This window comes from Manduca sexta, chromosome 16 (assembly GCF_014839805.1).
Source record: "Manduca sexta isolate Smith_Timp_Sample1 chromosome 16, JHU_Msex_v1.0, whole genome shotgun sequence".
Classification (NCBI taxonomy): domain Eukaryota; kingdom Metazoa; phylum Arthropoda; class Insecta; order Lepidoptera; family Sphingidae; genus Manduca; species Manduca sexta.
The window spans coordinates 7,314,936-7,328,569 of record NC_051130.1 but is presented as its reverse complement, the minus strand read 5'-3'; the positions used below and the strand labels follow the sequence as shown (position 1 = coordinate 7,328,569).

At 31.9% G+C, this 13,634-nt stretch overlaps 2 protein-coding genes across 2 annotated transcripts; both read left to right on the top strand.

Moving 5' to 3' along the window:
* Positions 1-266: 266 nt before the first annotated feature.
* On the top strand, positions 267-2,336 carry LOC115446236 (ejaculatory bulb-specific protein 3). Its single transcript, XM_030172816.2, has 3 exons — positions 267-437; positions 1,305-1,493; positions 2,011-2,336. Exons 2-3 carry the CDS (start codon positions 1,313-1,315, stop codon positions 2,196-2,198), a joined length of 369 nt encoding a protein of 122 aa, XP_030028676.1. The 5' UTR covers positions 267-437; positions 1,305-1,312; the 3' UTR covers positions 2,199-2,336.
* Positions 2,337-6,836: 4,500 nt separating this feature from the next.
* LOC115446237 (ejaculatory bulb-specific protein 3) lies at positions 6,837-13,357 on the top strand. Its single transcript, XM_030172818.2, has 3 exons — positions 6,837-7,062; positions 12,031-12,231; positions 12,911-13,357. Exons 2-3 carry the CDS (start codon positions 12,051-12,053, stop codon positions 13,093-13,095), a joined length of 366 nt encoding a protein of 121 aa, XP_030028678.1. The 5' UTR covers positions 6,837-7,062; positions 12,031-12,050; the 3' UTR covers positions 13,096-13,357.
* Positions 13,358-13,634: the final 277 nt, after the last annotated feature.

Below are 13,634 nucleotides of genomic sequence, written 5' to 3'. Positions count from 1 at the left end.
TGTGACCAAGACGTATGTGTTCAAGAAAGCTGCCACTACAAATAAATAGGTCATTTTATGTATCTTATGTAAGGCTCTGAATGAAGTTTAATGTAAAAGGTGTTTTGACGTCTTTATACCTTATAAGGATTGTTCCAATGCGGAAGCCTGCAAAATTGTCATTTAGTTATTGATAAATTTTGTACCTAACGACCATCGTCTCAAGGTCCAAGTGATGTTGCTTTTAGTCATTATCACGTTCGGTTAAATTAATGCTTCGACACTGGTCAAGTTTGCACGTCCTATTCTCGCAAGTTTGGACACGTCAGCGAGATCTGATTGTTGTTTATTTATATACGTATGCTGAATTATTTTCCATCTCTAAGCTCCGTATAAAAGAATCTCGGTCGATACCAATGCACAGTTCTGACAGAACAATAGTGCAGGATACTTCTTATGTAAGTTATATTTTCTAACATAATTTTAGTTATATTTATTTAAATAAGGAAAACATTACTACTACATAGATTTGGTCATAAAATAAAATATCCTATAATTTTCTGGAATTGTTAGACTAACAAGGAAACAATGTTATTGTATTTAGCCTCTTATTTGCTTTCAAATACTCGTATAGACTTAAATCATGAAAATACAATACAGTCTAAATACATGAGTTAAAACATATACTTAGTAATTACGTTTAGATTTGGTTAAATTCATTATAATTGTTGAAAAATGTAAATATACATATATTAGCAGTTCAACAGATTTTCCCTACGTTTTTAGCTGGTTTTAATGTTATTAAATAGAAACAAGAAAGTGTTGGTCACACTCTTACTTAGTAAATTATTATGTTAAATAAGAATGCGTACAACACAGTGCTTAATAGATTGTAGATTCATATAACTTGAATATTATTTAAAAATACAAGATTAAAGTCTGTCTTATTTTCATTTCAAAGAATATTGATTAATATCTCAGATATAAATTGCTGGGTCACTTATTTAGCTTCATTCAGCGGTATTTACTTAATTGAAACGCTACTGTCTATTGATATCGGTTTCCTTATACCTAACGATATTATATATAAGGAACATGCTGCAAAAGTCGAAAGCGGGCGAAATAGCGTAAAAAGTTGTTTGATCTACACTTTTCCTCCAGTCTATCTATTGACATTAACAGTAAAATTTCAAGTTACTTTGGTACTTGTGTTGTGGCAACTCTACTGGCTCCTACTTTAGTTATTACCTTGAGAGTTCAGACTGGCTGAATGTTGACAAATTTAAAATTATTATTAAACAACATAAATATTTAAATATTTTCAGAAAGCAACATGAAGACAATTTTGGTACTTTTTGCGCTCGTGGCAGCGGTCGCGTGTGAAGAATACTACAGTACGCAGTATGACAACTTCGATGCTAACGAGCTGGTCAGCAACGTTCGCCTACTGAAAAACTACGGAAAATGCTTCCTCGACGAGGGACCGTGCACGGTTGAAGGAAGAGAATTCAAAAGTAATAATAACATAATGTTTAAATCCTACAGACATACATACATACACGACTTTTATTCCCTAAGGGGTAGGCAGAGACGATACTAGTGCACCTATTTTCCGTCCCATGATGTGGTACTAAGGAGAAAAGCTCAATATCACTTTGTCCGACCAGCGGGTCGAACTCGAGACCTCAATACCGCAGTCGCATCATAATATTACCCCATCACTAAGGCAGTCATTGCATTACTTTTTGGGATTATAGATCCTTGGAGCACTTGTATCATACGCATAATTAATTTCCTATACTCTTTTATATAGAGAAATGCAAAATGGCTTTATGGATCCTTGTACATTTGATTGAATGACAAATCTTGATTGAATTCTCTTTTCTGAAGTTTCTTACAGCACTTACATCGTATTTAACGTGGTTACTTATATTTTTACATTTAATTCGAAGTTCTATACTATACTCTCTTAAAGATTTTAAATTTTTATAAGATTCGATAAAATAGCCTAATGCTAATTATTACTTGCAGAGAATATCCCCGATGCGCTGAGAACCAGATGCAGAAAATGCACGCCGAAGCAGCGACACCTCATAAGGACGGTAGTGAAGGGCTTCCAGACCAAGTTGCCTGACCTTTGGGAGCGGCTCGCTAAAAAGGAAGACCCTGAGGGCATTTACAAGGAGGACTTCCTCGCCTTCATCAACTCTACCGATTAGACCAAGTTGTTGTCAATTATCTCACGATCACATATATTTGGAAGGTTTGCTGAATACTCACGGGGCTTGTAAATTTAAAGCATCACATTAGTACTATCAAATATTATGCTCATTATTTATTAAAATATATTTTTTAAATTTTATGTTTTATTTTAAATCAGTCTAGGTACTCACACATTCGTTGTTTAGACAGAGATGCAACGCGTGCACCCACTTTTCGTCCTATCTATTCCGTCTCATGATGTGATAGAGGGCGAGCCTATTGCCATATTGGGCACAAATTCCATACTTCGATTTGATGCTGAATACTAAAACCGTATGTCACATGACCCGGGGATTGGTCCCGAGACCTCAGCCCTGCAGTTGTATCGTAATACAACTACGTGTCCGAGGCAGAACTTAATCTAAATATTTTATACGATAAAGGTTTTCTATAGACGAGCTGACACCTTCAATCCAGTTCGAAATTATATTACTATGTTGATGTGGTAGGTAGTTGCTGGGAATTCTCAAAAGTGTCATGTAACTTAGTTAGGATTGCAACTCGATATTCAATAACAGTCTTAAGACTGAAAATAATCTGCTTTTTAAAATTAATCTCCTTCCTCCTAGTTTTCCGTCTCCCAAACTTAATATTTTAATGGCAGTTTTTACTTTTACGAAAGAAAATAATAATTTATTACATTATCGTATTAGATTGTCGTGAACCTAGATTGACCAATCGATTGTGATTATCGATGTCCGTTACAAAGGAGATAATCTTGTTTGCGTGTCTTTAATTTAATTGGTGAGAAAAATTTATTAAAGTTCCTATGAGCATAATTAATATTACATTTGAAATATATTGTTAAAATATCTCTTAGAGTGAACCTATATTTATTAACGATTAATTCTCGCTTTATTTCCTGACGGAAATTATTGGTTTAATTTTCATATTGCTAACATTGCTATTGTTATTTTGCAAGGCGTGTAAGTACTTAAAATATGAGTATCGGTGGAATCTACAATTTTTACAGATCGCTGATTCCAAGATGAGGTATTAGAAAAATATTTTTATCTATCATTCGTCATGGTCTGAACTCAAGACTACATTATAACTAAAGCTTCGTAGTTTGATATTTAGTTCATTGAGTGCCATCATAAATTAAAATCGAGAACTTATTACTTATAATTTAATCATTTAAAACATTACCACAGAATATACATTATACATGTATGCCTTCAAGTATTTTGCACTTATCGATTTGTGTTCTATAATAGATCATTTATTTTTAACAGTCAGAGCCTTATTCTCTATCCCGCACGTTATTTTAACAGTGCGTAACAAGAACGTAACACAACGCATCATGTTTAGGACTATAGAAATTTGGCTTACAGAATACCATTCCACGCACATTTCTCGAAGATAACATGACACGGCCGCGTTACGCGTTTACACTATCATACAGAATAAGGGCCCAGACTGTGCTTTGTAACTTGTAGATTTTATCTTGTTTCTTACAGTCAAATACGAATGCATGCTCATTTTTAAATTGTGGTACTTAAATTCTAACATATATTAAAATGTGATAAAGTTCAAATTTATTGAAATAAAAAAAGTTTGTATTGTTGGAGAAAATGTTTCAATATAATAAAAAAAAAATAGAATTACGACTTGTGCCCTTTTCATGGTTAAGTAGAGATGTAGGTAACAGTATTCACATTTCGTCAGCAAGGTTAAGTCGTGTTAGGCAAGGAAGAAAGACAAGAAACAAGATGCTGTCACAATAGCTGGAAGAGCACTCCATTTGACATATATTATTCCCAAAAACGATTAGAGTAGTGCCATTTGTACGACTAATCGCCTACTATTATGTAATGGCAACAAGTTTACTCTCTGTTATTGCTTCTATTATTTATTTTGGCGATTACAAAACCAACTACAGTCGTCAGTCTTATTATTACCGACAATATCTTCAAAATTCAAGATACTTTCTTGATGTTTAAAACAAAGAATATAGCAATAAAAACATATTTTATTTCACCCCTTAAGCTGTACTACTTTATGGCGTTAGATTAAAAGCTGGATACATTAAATTGCATAATCTAGACTTTTCGATTTGGCCAAGTTAAACAAGGTAGTTGGTATTTAAAGTTCACTACCGGGTTATAATCGTATTTGTACGGAACAAACACCTTTATTTTACGAGTGGTGTCTAATGGATATCAGTTTTATAAAACTATGAAGTAATATATATAAGCAGTTCGTAAACGGATAATATTTCGTGGAAATAAGTTTCATCTCAAAACTATTAGTGTAACGTGATGTTAATATATTTCGTTTTTTTTTTATTTATTTTCACATAAGCATGACTATCTTTTATGTTGTTGGTTTAAATTTACAGCAGGTAATGGCATTAGTTAGGTCTTGTTATTATCAATTTATCGAATTAGGACAAATGATGACTCATTTAAATAAAATCGCTGAACTTGTAATATACATAAAAATGAGGTAACAATTTTATCTGAATATCGAACATAAAATAATTTAGCTTAAAGCCATACATTCTAGTGTCTTTTTCAGTGAGGTATTAAAAATACCTTTATTGCTACAGTATTTACTTAAGTGTTAAACCTGAAATACACAGAAGCAAAATGTGCAATAATTGAGCTTAAGTTTATTTTTTATAAAATACGCATCTTAAGAACCAATAAGCGATCATAATATTGGTCAAGGAGAATGGGTTGACTAACAAATTACTCAGCTGTAATATAAGCTCATGATATAATCTTAAAGCATCTCTTCGAGCAAACGGCCTTGAGCAATTCATTTACGAATAATCTCTTTAAAACATATATTTAAGTCTTTAAAAAAAAGTAACATAATACTAATTATTAAATTGTTTTTCTAATAGTGTTAGTTGCAAATTGCCATGATGTGTATTTTACTAGGAGATGTACGTAATTTACAATTTTACCGGCATTTTCATCATGACATTAACTAAACGATATTTACATTATAAAAATTTAAAACAACCAAAGTGAAGATAAAATATTGCAGAAACATATTTATTTTTATTTGTATTTGCATTATAAATTTGGAACAGATATGCTTTAAAAATACGGTAAGCGTGCCGTTTACATGGGGGGGGGGGGGGGTTGTTGGGTTGGAGAAGCGCCTTAACGTTAAGGAATTTAATTTAATTTAAAAAGATTCTCTTATAATATGTATATACTGTACTCGGGTACAATATATTGTCACCTTAACATTTCGTTAATACATGAATCGACATCCTTATCTTCTTGAAAATAACACTTTACAATAAGTTACTCAAATAGCAGAGGTACAATAAAAAATTGTAAGTTACGGACAAAATAAATATCAATAAAACGTCATTTTCATTTTACACGCACTAAATTATCTATTGATAAATAAAACAAAAAAAATATTACTAGGATTTTGGAAAAAAATTATGTTATTCATGGACGATTTATTGCACATTTTAGCACAGGTAAATACGAATATGTGACATCACTTATTAACGCTATGTCAAAATGACCGTGTATTTATGTTCATAAACAAAAGGTAATTATTTTGGGTTTATTATGTATTAAAGACTAGCTTCCGCCCGCAGCTTCGCCCGCGTGGATTTCGGGTTTCAAAAATGGAGAAGGTGCTCAATTTGTCGGGATGTTTTTTTAATTTATGGTGATATGCAGTTGGTCCGATTGTCCGGTCAGGGTCTGATGATGGGATCCTGGTGAAATCGAAGGAACTTTTAACCATTAAAGTTGCACACGAAATGACGGAAGCTTAAAAAATGGAGTAACTTCTCCCGTTTTCCCAACATTTTCCATCACTGCTATGCTCCTATTAATTGTAGCGTGATGAAAAGTATACTATAACCAGCTCAGGAGTATGAAAAATAATTGTACTAAGTTAAGTTAAAATCCGTCGAGTAGTTTTTGTTTCTATAACGGTTATACAGACAGACACAAAAATTTTACTAATTGTATTTTTGGCATCAGTATCGATCCCTAATCACCCCCAGTTATTTTGGAAATATATTTCATGTACAGAATTGACCTCTCTACAGATTTATTATAAGTATAGATATGCAAAAGTAGCTCAAAAATTGTCCATAACGAAAACATGCATTTTAAAGTAAAACAAAAGAAATAATATCGTGAAGTCAACCAAATAACTAATGATATATTAAATTTTGTGACTGTTCAATTTAGTCGGGTCCGCGATATCACTTTTGTTGAGTTTCAGAACGCGACATTGCATTATTATATTCTGTGCTCCAACACACACTGCTTTGATGTTAGGAACACACCTACATTGCTTAGACAACAGTGAACTTTATACAATAGCAATAAAGCTCAAATTGACTCTACGTATTAGTTAGAAAACGTTTGTATGGGAAATAGAAAAATGCTGTTTTGAGGATTTTCCCGGCAATTATTCGAATTTTTCTCACCTTTTAAACCTTCCCTAGACCTCCACGAATAATTCAAGACCAAGATAAGATAAATCCGTTCAGCCGTTCTCGAGTTTTAGCGAGACTAACGAACAGCAATTCATTTTTATATATATAGATATTCGATAACGAACACCTCACCATTTGCAATATAAGTATAAAGTGGTGTATATTTTTAAACACAACTTTAAACTTCCATTGCGATTACGACATATTATTACATAGCAACTTGTAACGTCGCGGGGCGATAAGCTCATTACTTTATCAATAATAAACATCGTTTTCTTTATTCTTAGTGTATAGCTATCTATATGTAATTCATAAATATGTAAGATCAGTAAGTATTTAAATCTGTCCTTGTTGTTAGTGTTCGAGAAGGCAAGGCGACGCGCACTTGTAAAGTAAGACTTTTTGCTTGTACGCTTTTATTTATTTAAGACGGTTTTCCCGTTGTGTATTGATATTTTTAACCTCATATAAATTATGATGCTTGAATTTTGACCTTATGTTTAGTTACGTATTAATCTTGCATCTTGCATTTCATAATGTATATTATAGATTATGTGCATTTGTTTTTTCCTTTTTGTTATATTTTATTGTATATTTTAGTACATTGTATTCGTCCTTATTCATTTTTCCCATAGAATATTTGAATATCATAATATCAAAAAGGAAAGTATATGATGTTTTGCATGGTTAATATTTAAAAAATATTACTTTATAAAAATACGTTTGGCATCAAATTTATTTTTCAAGGCCATTATATGTATTTATTAAATAAAACAATTATTTTCTCACGCTAATTAAGACATTGTTTCTAAAAACTGTGATTTTATCTATGTTTAAAGAATCCTCAAGTTACCGCATTCGTCATATTTTTTGCTCTATACACGACGCGCATACTACGTGATCAGAATTTTCCTCTAATCTCGAGACATAAAACTTAATGTGGTCAATTTTTATGTAGGAATATTCCTCGGCCTCGTGTGTTGCCGACATTAAGATCTCAAGGGTTTTGTTTAGATTTGTCATATGTTTATTATTTTTTTAAGTCAGGTCAAGTTCACGTTCTAGTAAAAACTCTTTGTTAGACACACTTTAAAAACTTGCGAGGACATCTTATTGTATGTTTTTATTTGAATACTAGCGATTATGATAGTTACGTTCGGCCGTTATATTGTAGGGCCTGTCTTTGTATATTATGTGTATAATCGTATATATGTCCTGTAAGTACAGACAGAGAGAGTACCTGCAAGGTGTACAGACCTCAACTATATTAAAGCATGTTAAAGGGTCTAGGTGCTTAATCGGAAACCCTAGGAAAGTCTTGCAAAAGGACTGGCGCTCGTGTGGTGATTTCCCATAGGAAGGATATAAGATTATAAAGATGTTTGTTAGGCAGCGATTAGTGCAGGGATTTGTGTGAAGTCTGACAGATAGATAGGTTAAGCCCTTTATTAATATAGGCGAGATTTTATCTAGGAAAAAGCGTGGAGTGAGTTTTTTTATATGTATAAATGTACACTCACACAAATTCATAGCGTGTACTCGTTTTCATAAACTATAATAAAAATTCACAATATTAAAAAAATGCTTAATATTCGACCAAAAAGTCTTAATTCGAGTTTTAAAGTGCAGTTAAGTCTTAATTCGAGTTTAAAAATGCAAATGTTATAATAATTTAATTAACGTTGCAGTTTAAACTTATTAAAGTTATTTGAATTTGCCATATTTATCAATAACTCTGTAATATTTATAAATTGAGGTATAATTTTAAAACAAGGCTAACGCAAAATAAGTATTTACGAGATCTCTGGTATAAAAAGTGTATTATAGAAACAATAAATAGATCCTTGAGTTAGGGATATATATGCAATGTCAGCGAACCAAAAGTACCAGGAGTTCGTTCTAAGGCATATTCATTTATCTTTGGGAAACAATGTTAATTAATATTGCTCATAGAAGAGAAAGTAAAATATATATATATACATATCCGTAGCAGGTTAATAAGTTGGTATGAAAATTCGAATGCAAGATATCTTCGTTAATTTTAAAAACCTTGGTGATATGTCATGGCGAAATAAACTGATCTTTTTAAAGGGCAAGCTTTAACATGAAAATTAATTCAGCTTATACGAAAATTAATCCTTCTAGAGAATGAATAATGTGAGATGTGAACTTTATGATTTTGCCATGGAGAAAGGGTAAAGATAATTGTACTGTACGATTTTGTTATAGAGTATATAATGTAGTAAGTTGTAGGTGCGATTTCTAGATTTGGCAATATATTATGTGAGTCTGCACATAATGTAATCTGTTAAAGATATTTTTTACATTATCGTATGATAAGGGTCAATAACTCATCTAATGAATCCTATAGACCACGTTGTACCAATTAAATTAATTATTATCTTTATTTATAAGACGTTTGATATAAGTTTATGGACTGTTTAACGAGTCAATACAAAAACATTTTATTATTTTTATTAACTGGCCCATTATCAGTAAACTTTTTATTGCATTTGATAATTTATATTCAATGTCAACGTACAGTAAAGTCACGTTTGCTTCTTAACGGTATTTTTAATCTCCACCACCTTTTATAATTAAGTTTATATATAATCGAAATAATCGTTTAATGCGTAATAATATCATTATATAATGTCTCATTATTGGCTTTAAGCCTTAGTCCACGCTGGCCTAGTGCGGATTGGTTGACTTCACGCCCTCTCAAAATTCCTATAGAGAACTTCTAAGGTTTGCAGGTTCCTCACGATGTTTTCCTTCATCGGTAAAGCAAGCGATAATTCGCAAGGAGTACACATAATTTTAGAAAAGTCAGAGGTGTGTGCCCTTGGGATTTGAACCTGCGGATATAAGTCTCGGCATTCCGTTCCACAACCAACTAGGCTATCGATCTAATCATTTTAGATTTATATAATAATTAACGTTTTAGCTAATCGCTGTTTTATTAGTTTCACTCCCAAGTTAAATAGAAGATCCATTCACTTTTACAAATAATACGTTAATTCGTTTGAACACAAATTAAAAATGTTTATTTGTGTGTCCATATTTTTATTAACGTGTAATTTGTGTGTTATTCCGTACAACCTTCATATAATAATGTAATTAACGTGGTCGGTAGTTAGTTACAAACCTTGAGTCATGTTTTATAGTTTATAGTTATCTTTGTGTTTCGTCTTGAAGCTCGGACTATTTTAGGTGCCATCTAAGGTATTATATGATATAATATTAATTACGTTTGATAATTTATGTTTATTTTTTTCATCCATGCTTTATTTTGAGATACTTGTAACTTTATAAATAAGCTGACTGCCTCGGTGGCGTAGTTGTACTGCATGCGCGTTACGGCAGCGCTCTGAGGTCCTGGGTTCGAATCCCAGGCCGGGCAAAGTGATAATTGAGTTTTTCTGCTCAGTATCAGCCCGGAGTCTGGAATTTGTGCCCGATATGGCGATAGGCTCGCCCCCTATCACATCATGAGACGGAACACACTTGGCGAAAAGTGGGTGTCCTGGTTGCACCTCTGCATACCCCTTCGGGGATAAAATGCGTGATGGTGTGAGTGTGTGTGTATAAATAAGCAATGTAATTTTTATTAACAGTTAATATGTTTATATTTTTGTGTTGTTTGTTATAATAAAAAATAAGCATTTATAAAAAGCTTTAATTTTCTAGGTTATAGGGAATGACAGTCGCATATTATCTCGAGAGTTATTTCATGTCTAGGTTTTAAATGCATTATACATTTATTAACATTGCTGGCAGGAATATACTTTGATTCGTAAACCAACCACATATCTACATTAATATACAACGCTGAAGAGTTTATTTGTTTGAACGCGCTAATCTCAGGAACTACTGAAACGATTTTATTTTTTTTCACTGATACGAAGCTACTTACTCTTGAGTGTTATAGGATAAATAAAAAGTATTTTATCCCGGAAAAATATTTATTACAGAAAAAATAAACACGCGGGCGAAGCTGTAGGCAATAGTTAGTCTCTAATGTAAGTCATATACGGTGTTATTTATGTAATATCGTGACCACAAGTATAAAGCAAACTACCAAAGTAAATATTAGTTTCCATTTTATAAAATCTAATCTTGGGTATTCCCAAACTTCGCCACACTGTAAGAGCTTCACAGAGCAATGCACTCATAGAAACAAGTTCTATAGTTATCGTTGGTAAACTAGTTTCAAAAATATTACGTATTTCAAAATTGAAGTTAATGTAGTATAGACAATAGCTTTTACCCGCGACTGCCCATGTGTAAAAGATTTTTCGGGATAAATATATTCTCGGGATAAAAAGAGGTAACACTCAGGTAGGTAGTAATGTAGCTTCTTATTGGTGATAAAAATTCAAAATCGGTTTAGTAGTTCCCGAGATGCGTTCAAACAAACTAGGTATTTAGCTTAATAATATAAATATAGATTATAATTATATCAAAACTTTTAGCTAGAATATAACGAATCCGTAATAAAGAACTGAAATTTGTTATAGAATAAAATACTATTCTATTCTGCGTGAAGTTTGCTTTGAATCCAGATTACTCGTAATACATGCGACTTTATGTCAGTGAATTCATAACCTTGGAATATTGTTTGTTTGTAAATATCCAAACCACTTTCATAATCTTATTTTGAATAAGATTTACGTAACACCATTTTTATTAAACAATCTTTTTTACGAAGAAACGAATTGAACTGAATCTAACTATGCATTTATAATATTCTTAATTTTAATGATAAAACACAAATCTGTTCTAGTAGGTATTTCTACGAAAGGATTATATTGGAATAATAATATAGTATCGATAGCCTCTTAGTATAATATAAATATTTTATTCGGTTGTGTTTTTAGTACTTATCTCGTTTAATAATCAGAAAGTATAAACAGTGACTTTGTATACTCATTACTAATTTTTGTTTGTCATATATTATCATCATTATATTTAAATACATTGTCTCTTGTTTTAGTTTTTTCAAACGCATCTGGTCATTAAGTCAATCTATAGAAATAGTAAGATGATTATTCAGTAACCCATTATATAATCATTTAAGGTTGAAGCCTTCTATTAAGTATGAGAATACTTATTTCAGAAGACTGTGTTAAGTAATACTGAAGTAACAAACAAAATTGGTGAATTTATTTCGTTCTGAACATAATATTACAACTCCAATCCATTAACCATATAAAGATCACTTTTTATTAAACGCATGCTTAAGTTTATCGCACTCGATACCAAAAAGAAAAGACCTAAAAAACACAAACAAGTTTTTGGTTCATGGCCGGATTGCATCTAGCCAGTTTTAAAGGCTCGCTGTAATGTTCATCCCACAGACTGAGTACTAATCTCGAAGATGAAGTGTATCTGTCTGTTGTTCCTGGTGGTGGTGGCGGTGTACGCCGAAGAGAAGTATACGGAAGAGAATGATGACCTAGATATTGAGGGAGTGATCAAAGACGCGGATACTATGAAGGCGTTTACCGGCTGTTTCATGGATACTGCGGACTGTGACCACGTGTCTGGCGATTTCAAGAGTGAGTATGGTATATTTTACAGCTAGTTTATTGAATACTTTGTTTGCATTCATTCAAATATGTTTAGTCAATTATTTATGAGTGGACTTTGAACTATTCTCTTATTAGCATGTTTAGTTTCGAAGATACGCATGGACAATGCTATTTGTCACTGTTTCGAAGATGATGAGGAGTATGTTCAAGTCGTCAATACATCTATTCTTAGGTATCTTAATATGTGTTGTAGTAATCCGATAAATTGCCTTAACACGACCGGGGCAGTCTATTCTAAAGAGCTATTGCTATCGTCATTACTTCCCAAAATATAAAAAAAAAACTGGTGATTAACGGATGTAATAACATACTATCGAATTATAAACCACCTTTATTTTATAGGCGATTTAAAAATACTACTATCTATGTAAGATTAAACTATTTCACTTGTAGTATTTGTAATTAGTTTAATCTCAAAATACCTTTAATATTATACACGAAAAAGAAATAAAAAAACATTTATGAAATTTTTAAGACATATAAGATAGAAATGGCCTGCCATACTCGGCAACAGATTTCAGTATGCCAAAATATCTCGTTATAATGAAATTTGTTCCACAATCGTACAAGTTTCGTGCGCAAAACGGACCTGTTGTTTGCAATTTTATTATGTAATTTATTTATGTTTACTGTTTTGTTTCGACAGAGGATCTACCCGAGGCGATTCAGACGGCGTGTGCCAAATGCACTGACAAGCAGAAACACATCACGAAGAGATACTTCGAAGGTCTAGAAGAGAAGTATCCAGAACTATACCAGGCTTTTAAGAACAAATACGATCCAGAGAACAAATATTTTGCAGCCCTCAAAGCGGCCATCGCCAAGTTTTAAATGAAGCTTAAAAAATTAACCGCACCATTCTGTTAACTTTATATACAAACTAAACCATGTAATTCTTTGACTTGTAGGCAATAATAGCCAATTTGAAGACGTAACTAAATTAGAAGTTTTTTCTTATAATTATTGAGTTCGTTTTTTTTGTATTGTAACGTATTCATTAACAAGTTTTAAACCGCTTTGTTTTAAAGACACGTGATTCGTGTTATTTTATCGTATCAGATTGCTGTGTGAATTAAAAGTATACTATTTAAAACTGGCTTTTTTGTTACTACCTATTAAATTTTAATCTTCATTGAATAAAATTAAATTTCAGTATAAGGCCAGGCTGCCTTGTGGGTTAATAATAGAAGAAAAGAATTCAAAAAGTTATAAATCCTATAAATTATCAATACACTATGCTTAGCCTTATTATATAAACGATACTAGTAGTTTTTGATAGCAAATCATGTATACACGAAAACAAATTTATTATTTATATAATTCAAATGTTATGGCCGCCTTCTAATTTATAATTACGTATTAGCTACATG

Bases quoted from the DNA above. Each gene is read 5' to 3' on its own strand.
- LOC115446236 (XM_030172816.2), top strand. From the start codon at position 1,313: ATGAAGACAATTTTGGTACTTTTTGCGCTCGTGGCAGCGGTCGCGTGT. The intron at 1,494-2,010 runs GTAATAATAACA...TATTACTTGCAG, and splicing joins TGAAGGAAGAGAATTCAAAA to AGAATATCCCCGATGCGCTG.
- LOC115446237 (XM_030172818.2), top strand. From the start codon at position 12,051: ATGAAGTGTATCTGTCTGTTGTTCCTGGTGGTGGTGGCGGTGTACGCC. The intron at 12,232-12,910 runs GTGAGTATGGTA...TTGTTTCGACAG, and splicing joins CGTGTCTGGCGATTTCAAGA to AGGATCTACCCGAGGCGATT.